Below are 19090 nucleotides of genomic sequence, written 5' to 3' on the forward strand. Positions count from 1 at the left end.
CTTGCCTAAGACAACAGCTGGGCTAAAGCCTGGGCTTTGACAGAGAGAAATCATCCCATGACAAGTCTGAAGGTCTGAGAGATGTAGACTTATGCTCTTAGCCCAGAGCCGATTCCCAGACCAAGGGGATCCTGGGATGGTAGAAAGAGAAAGAGCCCAGATAACCTCTCCACCAATCACATATTTTTCTGGGCCTCCATGTGCATTTTGTAAATGGGGTGAAAACTACTTTCCATCTCACAAGGCAGTTATGAACATCCCTTTAAATTATCTGGGACTTTTTTTTGGTTGAAGTATAAATAAATCTGTAACACAGGCTCCCAACCTAGAATTACATCAAAAGTCAACAAGGCTTATGGGGAAGCAGGGACCTCCTACTGGAAAAGACCTCACTAAATAATACCAGTATGCCATTAATTCCTGCAACAATGAGCTCCCAATTCATGCTCTGTCCTTGAGGATTCTACATACAGAAGACTCAGCTAAACTTACTGACATAAGGAGGGGCATGAGAAGAGGGCACACTCACAACCAGCACATTTCTTAAGGAGCTCATACTCACCAACTAAGGGGTTTGGGAAAAGCAATGCACAGTGAAAATCAGGGGTGGGGGGAGGAAGTCCTTGTCCTAAACAGGCAGAAATACCTCCACACCCCCTCTTCCCAGAAAAAGAGACACAGACAGACCGCCAACGCTCATTGTAACCTCCCAGCACCCTGGGAGGCTGTCTGACACGGGTTTTCATTCAACAACTGTGGCCTCATTACTCAACTATGTTCCTTCCCCTTCCCCCTCAACTCCTCTTCAACACAGGCTCCAGTTCCCATCCTACTCAGGAGCTGGAAGCAGCCCAAACAGAACCCTTCATGGGCACAAAAGCCACCCAGTCAGGCTTGCCCCCCACCTCGAGTGACAGCACTGTCATGAGTCCCCGCACTGCCCAGCCGCTCGGTCTTTCTCTGTACGGAAGGAGAACCAGCCTGGACCTCTCCTGCTCCCTCCACCTCTGCTCCATCTCAGAAATGCTCCAGTTCTCATCTGTGCCTCTGGCAAGCCCTTTTCCAGCTCATCTACTCCTCCCGGTCTACCAAACAGCCACTTTTCTCATTAGGTGATGGCATTTTCTAAAGAAGACCCGAGCATTTCCCCGACTAGAGGGATGTAAAAGACGAGGACAAGAAGTTGCAAGATGAGACAAAAATTACTGTTTCCAAGAGACAGCTTCCTTGCTACATGCAGCATATCACCACTGCAGTGTGTCACCCAGTAGATCCAGAGCTGGAAAGGAGGTTGCCGGGTGGCAGTGGCAGAGTCCCAAAGCCAATGCCCTCAGAGCAACTGCATCAAAGCCCAGGCTGGAATGAACTATGAGCCCCATCACAACCTCCTCCCTACCTGTCGCTGTCACAAATGCCGTCTCTGAATCCAGGGAGGGTAACTGAACAGTCAAGTTTCTGCATCTGCTTACCAGGTATTTCTATTTCTTCCCCTTTTTTTCTGCTGCCATGGCAACCAAATGCAACAGGCAAAGCTAGCCCAAGATTGCCAGCATCTACAGACAAGGAACTGGCTCTCTCAGCCCCACATCAGGCCCATGGCCCTGAGCACAGCAGATGAGCAGCAGGGTGGGCTCCTTTGGAAGCTCAGGAGCACTCTCTCTGTGCTCCCTCACTGGTACTCTCTCAGCTTTGACCCACCTGTAGCTACAAGAAGAGCAGGAGACAGCCATCTCCTAGCAGCAGCAGATTTCCCCCAACCCCTAGACCCAGAATCCGCACACGCCTGAGGAGAGTCTCGCCCTGCAACTTATAAAATGAATCTGTTTTGGCAAAGAGGTCAAAGATAACCCTTACCTTCAGCAAGATCGTATCTTTTTATCCTCCAAATACCACATTCCAGGCAATTTGATGTCGTTTTTCCAAACAATCCAATGAGAAAGCAGGGGGCAGCGGGGGGGGGGGGGGTAGGCTGCTTAGACCCAGACCCCAAAGGAAGGGACCAGCTAAATTCACTGGGAGCCTGGACAGGCAGGGCGGTCTGGGCCAAGGTACTCCCCTGGTTAGGAACCTCCAGGGTGATCCTGCATGCCTTACAGCTGACCGCTCAGCACGACAGTGGGCTTCTGGATGCCCAAAACAAGCATATGCTCTCTCTCAGCCCTAGGCCCCACCTCAACACGAAACGCTTGACAGAGCCTGGAGATCAGTGCACACAGCCTGCTGTCAGTCAGCTGCCAGCGTCACGGCTCAGGAATGCCTCTCTCCTCTTCCCAAGAGCTGGAGAGGTGTTTGTCAGCAGCTTGCTGGGCAGCCCAGTGCCAAGGAGAAATTGCTTCTGTGAAGGGGCACCCAACACTAACACCACAGCCTCGGATGCAGTGTGATGACTGCTTTAGGAGGCCCGTCTGTAACTCTTTTAACAAGGAAGGGCCTACCTTCAAGCTCACAATTTGAGAAGGTCACTGAGAATCAGGACCAGAGGCTTAAGAAGAAGAGCACAAATGACTGAACCACTGGAAATGAGGCCCTATAATAAAATGTTTGACACTGTTTTCTGGAGAAGAGACCACTGAGGGGGCTGGGCATCTTTCAAGCAAACATGAAGTTACTACAGATCAAATTTCACTATCATAGATACAACTGTAATTAAGATCTCTATGCAGCAGCAGGATACTCAGCTGGCATGTCATCTTATTACGACCAGCAAGGCTTGTTCGCTGAAGACCACGGAAACGAGAGACAGTACAGTATAGTAGTTAGAGCGCAACATCTGGGGCAGACTTCCTGGATTCAGATCTTCACTGTGAACCAGGCATGGTGGTATATGCCTGTAATTTCAGTACTTGGAAGGCTGAGACAAGAGGATCACAGGTTCTAAGACAGCCTCAGCAAGTAGTAAGAATCTCATCAACCTAGAAAAACCCTGTTTCAAAAAATAAAAATAAAGAAATAGGAGTGGGGAGTATAGCTGGAAGATAGAATGCCCCTGGGCTCAATCCCCAGTACCCCCCCACACACAGCTTGACTTTGCCACTTACTATCTATGTACAAGGCTATAAGATCTATTAACTGATGCCCACCCTCCTTGGGAACTAAGTAGTATAATGAAGAACTAAGTACTATAACAAAAAAGTGAAATAAGAAAGCAAACATTCTAGTTAGGCAGCAAACAACAGCTCGTTAGTGACAAACTCAAAAGGTGCTACTTCCCTTAATCAATCTAAACCATTGGTTTCTAAGGATAATCTTTAATAATATTTAATGCTATCCAATTAAAACGAGCGATTCTCTTCACAGATACAGGGTAAGAAGGTACTCCTCCCGCGTTCCTCAATGTTAGAAGTGGTCCTGAGACTTGTGTTAGCCAATGAAATGTGAGATGAAGAGCGAGTGCACAACTCACCTTTTTTCTTGTCTCTTGCGGTTGTCAATGCATAGAAATGAAGCTGTGCTCAGTAAAGATGACAGAGCAGAGCCATCAGGGGGCTTATGATGGACACAGAGCAAAAGTGAAAAACAAATCTTTCTTGTTTAAAATCACCCAGATATTGTCCGCTGTTGTTACCACAGCAAACCTTAGCCTATTCTGGCTGATTCTGTGTCATTGACACAGGAGCTCTCGCCCTCTGAGCCCATCAGATCATAGCTTTCACATTATATTTCTCCTCCGTGCCTCTGATCTGTAAGGTGAACATTCTTTGTGTGTGGTTATTCCAAACAGCTTTGTTGAGTCCTACCTGCTGACGGTGAGTGAGATGTACCTACTCACACCAATAACATCCTCAGAGAAGTCACCATGGAGATGGGCTTTATTTAAAAAAATTGTTTTTCTTTTTCTTCCCATAGAAAAAGGAATCCAAGATTCTTTAAGGAAAAACCTACCCAAGATTATCACCACAGCCCAGAGAATGATGAGTATCTGGAGACACTCAAGGTTAAACAAAAGAACCTGGGAATAACTCAGGAGGGATGAGAAGCTTAGCGAGTTATCTACATCAGTGGTTCTATCAGTCTTGCCTGTGCCAAAATCACCTAGAAAGCTTGTTTAAAACAGATTACTTGGTCCTGCCTTCTGAGTCTCCAGTTCAGCAGGTCTGGATAGCACTGGTTCAGGGATCACATTTTGAAAACCACTACTCCAGAAAGATCAGCTCTAAGAAACAGAGGGTGGAGGCTCTACATGGTTATAACTCTCCAGGGTTTGGACTTACCAGACATTCTTTGGGAAAGGAACAGAAAAGAGCCAGTTTTCATTTTTTCCACCCAAGACAATAGTCTGAGAGTTGATGCTTAAGGACACCAATGGCCACCCCAGCCTTTTTCCTCACCTCATAACACCCTAAGCAACAAAATCAAGCTCTAAGGGAACAATAGTTTCTGCAAGGGGAAATCACTCCTTCCCCTACAGTGTTTTCCCAGGTGGTAAATCTGGGTGTATTTTAGGAAGAAGGGATGCAGATAACTGGCTGCAGCCTTCCACTCCAGTTCTTACCTCCAAATCCCTCCACTACAAGTCAATCTTCTTGCCCTCTGTCCACCCTCCAATCCCTGAAGGCTGGTCACACTTCCCAGAGCTGTGCATGACCCCTCATAGGTGCATGCACACACTAATCTGTCCATATCTAAACACTTCCCCTTCCCTCAGCTGAGGGCCACTCAGTCTCCAAATCCTATAAATTTCCTCTCCAAAATATCTCCGCAATCTACCCAGTGTTTTTCATTTTTCACTCTAGCTCCACTGGTGCAGACCTTCCATGCTCTACCCTCTTCCCCTCTAGGTCTTTGCCCAAGTTGTTCACCTAGAGTGGGCAAGTCTCAGTCTAAAACATAACCCTTCCCTGGCTTCCATGTCCCTAAGCCAGGTTAGAGTCCCCTTTGATTGATTCCCACAGAACTCTTTATTTCCTCTATCACAAACATCTATTACATTTGTGATCTCATTACATTATCTACCTTCCCTACTCAACAGTTAGCTCCTCACTCACAGGTCCACCTTTGTCTTGCTGTGTAGCCCAGCACAGCTGGACACAATGTAAGTACATGAATAAGTACAGGAATCCTCCTTTCAGTTCTGAGGAATCCTCCCTTCCTCTCAGTGCCTAAAAAACATTCTCTGTTGCAAGTTTTCAGCATGAAATAATTTAAATATGCAAAGGTAGAGGGAGATGATAATAAATCCAACGTACTCATAATTTTGTTTCAATTCCTCCCTCCTCGTCCCTAGATTATTCCGAGGCGAATTCAAAACATATTTCCTATCTGTAGTATTCTCAGCTTGCAGTCATTAATAGAATTTTAAAGGCTAGAAATCTATATTTGTGATAATACTGGCATTCCTTGCATAATTACTCTGCACTGGAGATTTGTGTGCATATCTCACTTAATAAAAAACTCAGAGGTAGGTCATTGTTGCCATTTTAAAGGTGCTGATATGTAGAGTGAAAGAAGTAAAGTCACTTGCGATCTGTGCATGTATGAACATACTGCTATGATGTATAATTGCACTGTCAATAAAAATCAATTAATTAATTGAGAAGAAAAGTCACTCGCCCAATGTCATAATGCTAGAAGTAGAGAGTCAAAATTTCATCCCAGGGTAGCCAGGCTTGGGATCTTCTTTGGTCAAGCCCAACTCTCTTCAGAGGATGCTTGCTAAATTATATTGGTGCTTGTGGTCCATAGGACATGACTGCCAGACTCGGTATGGAGGTCTGACTTTAATACTGCATGTTGAACATTCCTTATTAGAAATGTTCCCAAATCTTAAACAGTTTGAACATTTTATTAGCATTTAAAAAGTTTCTAAGATTTGAGATTCCTGGATTGGTAATGCTTAACTGTTTGTTTTTAAGTGCAAAATATTCCAAGATCTGAAAAACTCTGAAATCTGAATCCCTGCTGGTCCCAAGCATTTCAGATAAGGGATACTTAGCCCATGATTGAAAGAGAGTGAGAGAGACAGAGAGGGAGGGAGGGAGGGAGAGAGAGAAGAAGAAGAAGAAGAAGAAGAAGAAGAAGAAGAAGAAGAAGGAGGAGGAGGAGGAGGAGGAGGAGGAGGAGGAGGAGGAGGAGGAGGAGGAGGAGGAGGAGAAGAAGAAGAAGAGGGAGAAGAAGAAGAAGAAGAAGGCGGCGACAACAACAACAGTAAAGAGTGTCCTAGACTGAGAAAGAACTACTATGTAAAGATAAAAAAACAAATTCCCCAAGTTCCATCTAAAAATAAATTTGCTGACCCTTTGAGACACCAGCACCCATTATTATATGGTCTGGATGAAGAATCCACCAGAATCTGTAGTATGAAAAGTTAGTTCCAATAAGAGCTGCTAGAGATGTGTAGCCTTCTACTGTTATACTCTCTGTCACATACGTTTCCTTATTTTCTCATTCTTATCAGAAAACTATCCCTTGATAGAATACTATCCCCTGATCCCTTCTGAGACAGTAGATTTTTTTCTCCTACCAAATATCTCTGAAATTAATCTCAATTCCATCTAGTTTCCAGTAAAAAGAGGCCCCTTCATTTCAAGGCCACTTCCTGGGTTTTATAGGGATATCTGCTTATCTCAGGGGGTGGGCAGCAAAAAGGGCAGGTACTGAGGGAGGGAAATGCTCAAAAATAATACGGATCATTTATTTAATAATCTTTTTAGTTTGGTCTCATTGACTACACAGAGGAAAAATTATTTAAACTTAGACGGGCGTGGTGGCACATGATTATAAATCCCAGCATTTGGGAGGCTGAGACAGGAGGACTGTGGTTCACAGACAGCCTCAACTAACTTAGTGAGGCCCTTTGAAACTCAGTGAGACCCTATTTCAAAATAAAGAATAAAATATAGGGCTGGGAGTGTAGCTTGGAGGTAGAATACCCCTGGGGGTTCCCCAGGACTGCAAAAAAAATTTAAAGAAAGAAAAGAAAAAGAAAAATTGAAGTCAATGTCTCTTTGACATTGACTGGACAACTGTCTCAGAAGGGAGCAGAAGGGGGCAGAGCTACCTGCACATACTTCTCTCCTTTGTTTTTAAGAAAAGAATCTGTCCTGCGGGGTTGTGCATGCATGTTTAAGTAGATAAGGTAACAGACCTGCGTCTGAGCACCCCAGCGGCCCGGCTGAAACCGAGCTGCAGAGCAGGGAAGCTTCCATGTTAGAAAAAGAACAGAAAAGACTCAAAATGTTAAGGGATGGTGGGTGTCATCAGCTTCCCCTCTCCTAGGCCCCAGCTTTGGACTCTCTTGCATGCAGCATACCTGGGAGGCTGCCTTTGCTCAGTCTGAGGCACTACTAAAGTACTTTTATACCGGATGAATGGTCTAGTCAGAGTATGATTGATGCGATCTTCAGGGGAAAGGAGACTTTTAAGAAGAGGCTCTAACCTTACCCACCACAGCACATCCCTATATCACCTCTCCTCTTCCACGTCTTCCCATAAAGGGCAGTCTGGTGATTAAAAAGTGAAATTCTTCTCACATTTCACTTTGAATCAACCAATCCAATCCAAGTCCCTGTATCTGTCAGAGAAAACAGCCCAACAAGCTTTGTTTCGAGGAAATACCTTCAGACTCTGTCTAGAAAAGGATATATAAAAATACTTACTCTTCTTGAAGAATGAATTCACAATTTTCTGGAGAAAACTGGCCAGTCACAGGATGCCTGAACGCTGTGGTGTGCTGGTTATGGCTAAAGAGACAGAGAGATGATAAATGAGAAGTGTGAACGGAAAAAGTTACAAGCACAATCGGTTAGTAACATCTGGGGGTCCCTGGTCATCAAAGATTCTTCAGAGGGGAAGAAAAGTGGGCCTTTCCTCTAAGATGCATTTTATCTCTCAGAACCCAGTTACAGCCAGGCATGGTGGTACAAGCCTGTAATCTCAGTACTTACAGGCTGAAACAGGAGGATTGCAATGTTCAAGGACATCCCCCACAACATGGTGGAACTCAGCAACCTACGGATGGGGTGTATCTTATGGATAGAATGTCCCTGGGTTCAATCCTTAGTAACAAAAAAAAAAAAAAAAGAACCCCAGTTACATTGGAAAACCAAAAATTTTCAGCTCAAGTGCCAAAACCCACCTAATGGACAGATATTTTAATTCTCAAGAAGTCTTGGCTTCATGGGAATGCTTTATCTTGCAGACACATTCCATGAAATACTTAACTCTAAAACACTGAGATGTTGAACAAAACATTACTTTAAGATAGCACGAGCTAAATCAAGAGCGAAGGGAAGTAGACGATACTTTCAACAGCTTCCAGAAACCATGAACCAGGGAAAGAATTCTAAGAATTAGCCACCCACCCATCCAATTCTATCTTCTTAAAATGCTTCTCCCTACTACAAAATGTCTTCAGTTCAATGATGGGATAATAAAGGTACGGGCATGTCTCTGCAGCAATGGCCTGCATGATTTCAACACTGTGGAGTTTCTGTTGCCCTTTTGAAGGGAGGCAGGATCAGCTTCCATGCCCAGCTGACAGACACAACCAAAGTGTGCAGGTGTTTTGTGTGTTGACAAAGGCTGCCTGGTTATTTCAAAAGACAGAGGGGCTGGCTCTAGAAGATACTGGTTTGTTCTACAAATATACTAAACTAACCTTTTTAAAAAATAATTTATTGAAAACAATTTCCCAATCTCAATCATTTTCAAAATTTATTAAATATAGAAAGAAAAAAGCCACCCATCTGGAGGTCTACCTGGGTATCTACTTCTGGGGGTTTCCCCTCTTCTAATAAAAAGAAATGGTAGACAAGCATGGTGCCACTTGCTTGTTCAAAGGTGTATTGATTATAATAGTTACTGGGAGAAGGGCATTAAAATATGCCATCCCCCTGTTTCAGCCTCCTAAGTACTAGGTTTACAGACATGTGCTACCACACTTGGTTGGGCATGGCCTTTCTTTCTTTTCTTTTCTTTTTTTTTTTTTTTTTTTGAGGTACTGGGAATGGAACCCAGGGGCATTCCACCTTTGAGTTACACCCCCAACTCTATTTTTTATTCTTTACTTTGAAACAGGATCTCACTGAGTTGCAAAGAGCTTCACTAAGTAGCTGAGAACCTCAATCCTCCTGTCTCAGCCTCCCAAAAGCTGGGATTACACGCGTGTGCCACCATGCCCAGCTGGGCACGGTCATTTTTTAAAGCTCTTAATACAGATGACTAAAATGTTTTCACTGTCAGAGTCGATAGATCATCTCAGTTTGGCAATGTTAAGATATTAGCCCCATCTCCAAATTGAGGACTGAGTCGGTATTATCTAAATCAGCATAGCACAAAAGTTAAAAATCAGAATCTCTCAAGGCCCACAAACTTTTCCTTACTCTGCCCTGGTATCCAGAGTAAGGTGAGCACAGAGGGTTGTGCAGCCTGGAGTCTAATAGGCCAAATGTGAAGCAAGCAGAGCCCTGTGCACTTCCCCACCGCCACACCCTCTCCATCCCGGCCACAGCGGCCTCCTCCCCCAAGGGGAGCCGGTGGAATCCTATGATCTCATCTGGTAAGCAGCAGCCTGATCTTCCCGAACTTCAAAAAAAAGCAGAGTTCAAGTGTAAGCATCCAAGATCAGGCTGAAAGCACCCGCACACCCCCAGCACCTGTTGCAGAAATCCCTACATTAAGTTCAAGGGCTGGGCTTTATTTGTACTCAGCTTTGTCTAGAGAGTCATCTCCACTCACCAGGGAACTTAAAAAATGCAAATGCTAATCTGAGCCTGCATCCTTTCTACCAGAGGAGAAAAAGAATCCTTCCCATAAAGAGAACAACAATAAAGAAAATAACACTACTATCCACTATTACCTCCAGAGGACTTTACAGTCTATAAAGCTTTTTCTTCCACCACATCCCAGCCATCAACACTGTCAATCTCATTTTATGAATGCAGAAACTGGCCTCAGAGAAGTTAAATAACAAGATGACTTTGTTGGGCGGGGGATGTAGATTAGTGGTAGAGCACTTAACTAGCATGTGGAAAGGCCTCTCACACACACACACACACACACACACACACACACACACATACACGACTAAGACATGAATGCAGGTCCTCTTTTTTTTTTTTTTTTTTTTTGCCATCTGGGGATGGAACCCAGGGGCATTCTACCTCCAAGCTACACCCCCTGCCCTATTTTTTATTCTTTATTTTGAAACAGGGTCTCACTAAGTTGCGCAGGGCCTCACTAAGTAGCTGAGGCTGGCCGCGAACCACAACCCTCTGGTCTCAGCTTCCCAAATGCTGAGATTACGAGCATGCGCCACCACACCAAGCCAGTTCCTCTATTTTTAAACTCTGTGTTTTTTGCATGATCACTGGCTGTTTCTCCCCCTTAGGAATGTACACATGATCAGAAAACCCTAAAGACGAGGCTGAGACAGGAGAAAATCAGCACCCCTCACCACTACCCTGCCTGCCTTATTTCCTCTTGTACCCAGTGCCAAAGGTCTGAGTGACAACACAACAGCACTTGGGAGGTACTCAGTAGCCCCGACAAGCCTTGGGCTCGAGCACAGGATCAGTTGGTGGGTCTCTTATAGGTGAGGGCACGGAGCGTGTCTTTTATGTGCCTGGAGTAGCCAGCAATCACCTTCCACACATACTGCACAACCATAACAGCAATTCCTCGACCCCCCCTCATCCCCAACTCGAACCAACTTAAATAACAAGCTAAGAGTCTTGGGTAAGTGAACCCTGAGTTGCAAGGTGTAGGCACCAAGTTGAATTTTGCATTTGAACATTAGAAGGAAGGTCATTTTTTTTTTTTTTTTTTTGGTGGTACTAAGGTGGAACCCAGAGGCTTTCTACCTCCGGGCTATACTCCCAGACCTTTTTTTATATTTTATTTGGAAACAGGGTCTCATTAAGTTGCTGAAAGCCTCACTAAGTAGCTGAGGCTGGCTTCGAACCTGTGCGATCCTCCTGTCTCAGCCTCCCAAGCGCGGGAATTACAAGCGTGCGCCACCACACCCGGCTAGGAAGGTCATTTTTAAAAGCTGACCACCAAGGGGGAAAAAAAGTAGTTGCCATTTGATCAGACCTAGAGGCAGCTCCACAAACTTTCTTTCCTAATGTAAATGCTGCCCTCTGTGCTAAGACGTGGTCAGCCACAACACCATCACTACCATCTCCCACCTAAGCTTTCAGCATGCTGATAGTCAACATCTTATTGGACCTGACAACTACTCACTGAGGCAGACGGGACAGATTTTTTTCTTGTTGTTGTTGTTTTGTGGTACTGGGGATGGAACCCAGGGGCATTCTACCTCGGAGCTACACACCCAGCCCTATTTTTATTCTTTATTTTGAAACAGGGTCTCACTGAGTTGCAAAGGGCCTCACTAAATAGCTGAGGCTGTCTGCAAACCGTGATCCTCCTGTCTCAGCCTCCCAAATGCTGGGATTACAAGCGTGTACCACCATGCCTGGCTAGGACAGATATTTTTTATTCCCATGATACACATAAGGAAAATGAGGCTCCATGTTATGGGATGTTGTTAGAACACTAAATAAATAAATAAATAAATAACTTATACATTGAGTAAAGAGATGAGCCAGAGTAATGCCTCCTGAAAATTGAGGTCTTAAAACTTGATCAGTTTTGATCAAATGCACCCACAGCTTTGGGTTTCACATCTTTGAGCAAAAAGACTTGTTAGGTCTCTCAAATATTCCATTCAATCTTCCCAAATATTTGGCAGGGGAGTCACAAGTACGGAAAGTGAGGCCCACAGGTAGTCAATTTGCCCACAGCCACAGTCAGCTCCTGGGTTCCCTCTGTGCTACCCGCATTTGAACCCTTTCCACTCCACCAGACTCATGCTCACCAAAGGAAGGTGCCCGTTAAACTCATTTGGGGATTCCACGTCCTCTGACTTTACTTGCTTTTCTTGGCCCCTCAGCCCCCAGGTCCCCAGGCTGCTCCATTTCCTGATTCTAAAACCAAGAGTCTCATGTCCTATCACCAAGTCAGGAAGCACTTAGCAGGCACAGACACATCCCTTGAAATACCTGTTCTTAAACCTGAATTGCCACCTTGCTCCTTGGTTATACAGAGATGGCCCGGATGGGAGCCAGGCAGCTGGTTCCAAGGAAGCATAGACACTCTTTCTTCTCTACACAGGAGCTTCTGTTTCTCTTCAGGCTACTGGGAGAGCAATGGGATACAATATAATCTATCCTTTATTTTCAAATCCTGCTCTTCCTCCCAGAAGCAGTCTCTCAGAGAAGAGTGGCAGCCAATCCCACCTGGAGGTGCACCAGGGAGCACAGATGGAAGGTGGCAGGGAAGGAGGGAAATAAACATGCCTTCACAAGCCTGGGACTGAGGAGGATTGGGCTAGGCCCTACTGAAGTCTGGCAGCAAACACAAGCGACTTGATAATAGGATAAAGGGAGGACCAGGGAGAAGGGGAAACCAAATAGAACTCAACAGAAGAACTCAACTACAACCACAGACGGGCAAGTCAAAATGAAAACAGGTCCCACAGTTTCTCACAATGGTTTTGCAAGATAAAGTTTCTCTTTATATAGATGTGGACTATAATGTGAACAGTGACTCTGCTTGGTTAAACAGAAAACTTCCAATTACTTAGCACAGCTTTTTTTTTTTTTTGTCATAGCAAGAGGTTCTGGAGTTATATGAATCTTGTTCAGCGGTGGAGGTCAGAGTGCTGTGAGAAGTCTGATGTTCTGACAGTTACTGGTTCACTATGAGTGTGACAAATCTACTCTATCGGCTCCAGTTCTTATCTAGCCCAAGCTATAAGAAAAAACAGCTTAAAAATGTAAGAAAAGGCACCAATAAGAGTGTTTCTAAAATGTAAGAAAGGTATTTAGTCTCCAAGTTGGAAGAGGGATTCTCTCGAGGACCTTCTCATTGGCATGCTCAGCAGGACTTGCCCCCCTGAAACTTCTGGCTCCTCAGTGAGGCTCCCAGAACACTGCAAAGAGTCCTCCTGCAGGCTGAAGCCACTTTTGGCATTGCCTCTAGGCATGTTAGGGCACTTACTATCTTTGCTTTATATCTCAGTGTCTCAAGAAAATTGAGGATCCTGGGTAACCTAATAGTGCTTCAAGTGAGGTCAAAACTTCTAAATTGAAACTCCACGAACATAAGACATTACCTCCTCCTCTTCTTCAACTCATTTGGGCCCCTCAATAAAGAGAGAGCAATTGAGAATTGAGAAAACATCTCCACACGGCCTCAACATTTCTTAAGTTCTTCCTTGGTTTATTTTCCTTAACACTTTTACAAAAATCACTTGTTTAGTACAAAGTGTCATCACTAATGTGATGCTTCTAAGGAGGCTGAGAAATTTACTGAAATGGTCTATTTTGAAAATGCCAAGATTTATAATAGCTGGCATTCTTCTGATAGGCCCCTTGTCCAGAAGCCTGGGACCCAGGCCCCGAAGAGCCGACCTATGGTCCCCATGCTCTCACCACCCCAGCACCAGCTAGCCTCCTTCAACACCTCCCCCAAGCAACAAGTCAGCCTAGAGCTCTGGGGCCAGAAGATGTGGGTTCAAACCGGAGCAAGCCAGTCTGCCTCTCAGAGCCTCAGTCCTTCCACTGGCAGATAAGAGTACAAACGTTCCTCCAAGAGATTGCTGGCGGGTTAACATGAGGGAGCACATACGTAAGGGCCTTGAGTAGCATTTGGCATACAGAAGGTACTCAATGCTTGTTGAACCTGGCTGTGCCTTGACTGTGGCAATGACTGAGAGGCATCTACATTTTAATAAGAAAAAAAATAGAGTGAGGCTCCTCCTCCACAAACCCAATACTTCCCCAGGCATCCCATTTCCAGTAACGGTACCACTATCCAAAAACCTTGGAACCATCCTCTGTTCCTTTCTTTACCTTACCCTCCACATATACTATTTATACAAGTCCTAGTGCCTTGCAACAACAAGCTCTGCATGCATCCACTGCTCTCCATCCCTACAGCTAGTGCCTGCCTGGTCCCTTGATTAGACACCACAGTGGCTTCTAACTCCTCCTCCTGCTTCCACCTCGCCCTCTGCACCTTCACTGGAAGCCTGATGGACCTCTAAAATAGAAGTTAGACCATGTCATTCTTCATTCAACCCTGTGACAGTGCCACATCACACGCAGAGTGAAAATAAGTGCCTAACCTTGGCTTACAAAACCCTAGCCAACTTGACCTCTGCCTCCTGGTTCCCCCATCATCAAGTAACACCTTCTCCTAATCCATCCCGCCCCAGCCACAGCGGCCTCCTTTCTGTTCCTAGAGCACCAAGCTCTTTCCTACTTAACATACTTTCTATTGGCTGTCCTCTCAGCCTGCATGTTCTTTCCCCAGTCTCTCACAGCTGGTTCCTTGTCATTCTGACCCCAGCAGAATTATCACTAGCACAGCGCCCTTCCCAGCAATCAATTCACATCACATTGCCCCACTTTAGTTATTACTAGCTGCTATTTTTCTCACCTATGTACGTGTGTGATTACTGTTGGTCTCTCTGACTAGAATGTGAATTCAAGCACCTTGCTGTCTTTGCACTACTGTATCAGCTGTACCAGTATCTGGACCACAGGAGGACCCCAGAATGACTGCAGAATGAATGAGTGAGAAAAGACTACAAGACTCTTACCGTAAAATGAGGCTGTGCCTCCATGTGGGCTAGCCCTATACAAATCTGAACCCAGTGAGCCCTGAGGATGCAACTGGCTTCCACTTAGTGCGAGAGGAAGGAAGTGTGAGACACCAACATGCCAGGAACACTTCATCCTTGGCTCCCCTGAACCGTGTTACAATATAATTTAGAGAAATTAGCCCTCCCCTGCCATTCCCCCTCACCCTGGCCAAAGAAGGCTAATTCACATAACAGAGAGAATCAAAGAATGGAATGCAAACACCAGAGAGGAAATTGCTGCATGATTAGAAACATACAGGAGGATAATACAAACATCACCTCTGTCTCCCTTTTGTGAACTGGAGAGTGGTGTGAAGCCTATAATTTGGTGACTGATTATATGCTCTTGTGTTGCTCTCTCCTGACTTCACATATTTGTCCTGCTCCCCTCTTCCTCACCTTCCAGGCCTAAGCCCTGGAGGGCTGGGGGCAGTCTCAGGAATGTCCATGTGGTCGGCACTGGAACGTCTGCATCTCAGCCGCCTGGGTACAAGCGCAGGTCACCTTCAGGGAGAGACCGTGGAGAGCATGGCTTGTTTGTTGAGCCCCAGGCCCTGATGAGGGGTCCTGCTGCAGCTGAGAGCCTCCACCAGTGCTGGGGAGCACAGAGCGGGTCAAGGTGGGGCCCACCCACTTCCAAGCCATCCAGATCTGGCATATAACCCGCACCAAAATAGGCCGCAGCCTGGAAATCCAGTCAAGCCCCAGGACTGCCATGATGAGTCAGTAACTGCCCTTCTTGCCCAAAGGTGCCAGAAGGGGCAGAGCCTGGCACAGACAGACTCATAAAACTAACTGAGCACCTTGCAGAAAAAGGAGGTCTGTCCTTTCCAAAGCCTGGATTTAACAGATTGAAGCCTTGCAGCATGAGGTTGAAAAGCTCTATGTTTTATGAATTCTCCAGAGGTTTTCAGCTCCAATCAGTGGCCAACTCTGACCCAGGCACCCACACTCAACACCTCCTTGGGGTCCCCACATGGAGCCCCATACTTAGGACTGCCTCTTAGTGAACAGGGAGTTTTAATTTTGGCTTTGCAAGATCTCGATACCCAAGTAAAGATTAAAGTCAAACTCCTGATAAAATAAGGTTCTCAAATCCAGATAGCTGTTCCCTTAACTTTATCTTTTTTTAAGAAGTTGGCAGTGAAGCAAATGTATGATTCTGTCTCTCTGAACCTCACTATGATGTATAATTACAATATACCAATAAAAATAATTAAAATAACAACAAAGAAATTGGCAGCGAAGCAATGAAAAAAGAGTCAAATATCAGCTTTGATACAACTCATCAGATCTATGGCCCAAGCCTCACTCAACGTTTCTGGGGCCTGGTTTCCTCATCTGTACATTTAGAGAGTTGGACTTCCCATCTGGAAAGCCACCTGAGGCTGCACGAAGCCCAGACAGATCAGAGTTGCACAGATGGAGCTCAAATCCCAGCACTGCCACATACTGGCAGTGCATGACCTTGAAAAGAGTTCATGACTTTGCTGAGTTTATCTGTGAAAGACAGAGATAACTCCAACCCTGAATGGCTGTTTTGAAGAGTAACGATAATGTGTCAGGCACATAGGAGAAACTTCAACCTTCTCTATTTTTCTTGTTGTGCCTTCTCTATTTTTCTTTTGCTAGCTCTATAACTGCACTCAGAGTGGCTTTGCCTTTCTCCATATTGCAAACTCCAGCATTACTTGCCTGCGACAGGACAGAGGCTCTGAGTTAGGGCACAACTCTCAGCCTCCTCTTTAATTTCTATTTAAAGAACTCTCCTGCCAGGCAAAGTGGTGGAAGATCAACAGGCGCCTTCCTTCAGCCACACCTCTGTCCCTCACAGGGTCAAGCCCCCTGGTTCAGAAAGTGCAGCCCTAGAGAAACTGCCTCCCCAGAGGGCCCAGCTCAGCCAGGGATACACATTCTACAGAAGTTTTAAAACTTCAGGAGAATGTGTGCGCGCGTGCGTGTGTGTGTGCCGGGGATACACATTCTACAGAAGTTTTAAAACTTCAGGAGAGGGAGAGGGAGAGGGAGAGGGAGAGGGAGAGGGAGGGAGGGAGGGAGGGAGGAGAGAGAGAGAGAGAGAGAGAGAGAGAGAGAGAGAGAGAGAGAGAGAGAGAGTGTGTGTGTGTGTGTGTGTGTGTGTGTAGCAGCAGCAGCAGCAGTACTGGAGATGGAACCCAGGGGCTTTCTACCTCCAGGCTCTACTCCCGACCTATTTTTTCCTATTTTATTTGGAAACAAGGTCTCACTAAGTTGCTGAGGGCCTAAGTAGCCTGCGCGATCCTCCTGTCTCAGCTTCCCAAGTGCTAGGATTACAAGCCTGTGCCACCACCCCTGGCTGAGGAGAAATTTTTAACTGATAAATTCAAACTCTAAACAGAACTCCCAGTTTCATGCTTCTCTTTAGCCCTTAAATAAGTCAGGCTCCTCGCCTCTTAAATGAGAAGGCTGAATCAGGTGTGGGAAGGATCAGCCGACAGAATATTCTGTGTATAACATCAAGGAGGTGCCGTCAATGATACTTTCATCTTATTTACTCCCAAGCAAATCATACTCTTGTTTATTTAACTGCAGCAACTACCAAACAACAAAAACTCCCTTTCTCTCTGTCATGACTTGGCTTTCAAGAAGCAAACTGAACTCTTATGAAACCAGCACAAGACTAACCTGCTCTCTCGTTCTTGCTGGGGAAGGCAACAGACAGGCCCACTCTCTCCTTGAGTTCCATGTTCGCAACTGTGTCTTCCCCAGCCAGGGCAGGATATCCAGATGCAGGTCAGACGGGGAGGGAGGCTCCCGGTCAGCTTGCTCTCTCCATTTGGCTTCTTGAGCAGCTGCTTCCCAAGGTGTTACAAAGCCAGCAGCCACTGGCTCCTGCTCATTCATTCTCCTTCCTCTCTGCCCCCCACGCAAAATCTGGCAACCAGGAAGAAACATAGTTCTAGCTCTGAGTCACCGCCCTGCTTTGGCCAAGGGGAGTGCTGGCTGGCATAAACAGCAAGGCAGACACCTCTGTCAACAGGACCCAAGGCGTCTGTTCTTAGGGACTAGGGGGGGTTGGCTGTCCCCGTAGAACAGAAGAAACAACCCAACTTTTAGCTCTGATGTCAGAATAAATTATTCAGCTTTGCCCCAATACACTGGGCTGAAATCAGCCCCAAAGCAGAGCCTGTCTTTGGTGGAGAAACAATGCCTCTCTTATTAATATTTCACACCAGCTGGGGCAGGGAAAGGTGAGCATTACAAGCCACCTTACCCACCCCCCGCAGGCAACAGTCTACACTTCTCTCTTCACTGCCTGGGAGAGCTAAGGCTCTCTGGGCACCAAGTTAACCATCTGGCTCTCAGCCAGACGTGGTGGTGCACACTTGTAATCCCAGCATTCGGGAGGCTGAGACCGGAGGATCGCGGTTCGCGGACAGCCTCAGCTGCTTAGTGAGGCCCTCTGCAACTCAGTGAGACCCGGTTTCAAAATAAAAAATAAGGCCGGGCGTGGTGGCGCACGCTTGTAATCCCCGTGCTTGGGAGGCGGAGACAGGAGGATCGCGCAGGTTCGAAGCCAGCCGCGCTGGCGTAAGAGACCCTGTTTCAAAAATATAAAATAGGTCTGGGAGTGTAGCCCAGAGGTAGAAGGGCTTCCAGGAACCCCAGTACCACCAAATAAATAAATAAATAAAGAATAAAAAACAGGGCAGGGGGTGTAGCTCAGAGGTCAAACGCCCCTGGGTTCCATGCCCAGACCCGCAAAAAAACAAAACAAAACATCTGGCTCTCACAAAAACAGGACAGGAAGGAGAAGGGCAGAGGCATCAATCAGAAAGGGAAAATAAGGCACCAGAGTCACAGATCAACACTGTTGCTTTTTTTCATGGCAACCTACACCAGGTCTACAAGACACAATGCAGGTGACCACGGGAACATAAGCTCCACTGGGCAAGCACTACAGTTTCCATAGCTCTCTCTGGTGCTCTGGTGCTTAACATAGTGCTTGGTACATAGTACGTACTCAATAAATGTATTTACTGAATGAATAAATAACACAAGTGACTGTGTTCTGAGTCTACTTAGGATGACAGTTTTACTAAAACTTGTTTCCATTACCACCATTTTTCCCTTTTAGAAATCTCTACATCCTTCATAACTCCTAATATTACCTGCAGTGAATGTCCTATAAACCTCTATACGTAGAGATCATTCACTGTGATGTTAATGAAGATCAAGCTTTAGTGCCCCTCCAAAGCCCCAAGAAGGGCCTCTCCAAAGTTTTTACATGCTTTCTTAAATTTCATATTTTTAAAAAGCCTTCCAAATTGCATAAATATCAAGTCCAACAAAATATCGATCTGCTATAGAAGAATGATTGAATGACTTTCAAGCTACTCTGACATATTATCCTAAAAAGGGCATTTGTTTTGACAAACCTTGCTTTAACCACAGGAGAGA

At 45.6% G+C, this 19090-nt stretch overlaps 1 protein-coding gene across 4 annotated transcripts in view; it reads right to left on the bottom strand.

Moving 5' to 3' along the window:
• PLEKHA7 (pleckstrin homology domain containing A7) overlaps positions 1-19090 on the bottom strand; it is a gene marked incomplete at both ends in the record, with an annotated part of 246813 nt that overhangs the window by 75153 nt on the left and 152570 nt on the right. For all 4 annotated transcript variants that reach the window (XM_080697925.1, XM_080697924.1, XM_080697927.1 and 1 more), the window contains one exon: positions 7596-7679. In XM_080697925.1, coding sequence (XP_080554051.1) covers positions 7596-7679 — 84 coding nt within the window. The remainder of the gene's footprint in view (positions 1-7595; positions 7680-19090) is intronic.

This window comes from Muscardinus avellanarius (genome assembly GCF_963383645.1).
Source record: "Muscardinus avellanarius genome assembly, chromosome: 1".
NCBI lineage: Eukaryota > Metazoa > Chordata > Mammalia > Rodentia > Gliridae > Muscardinus > Muscardinus avellanarius.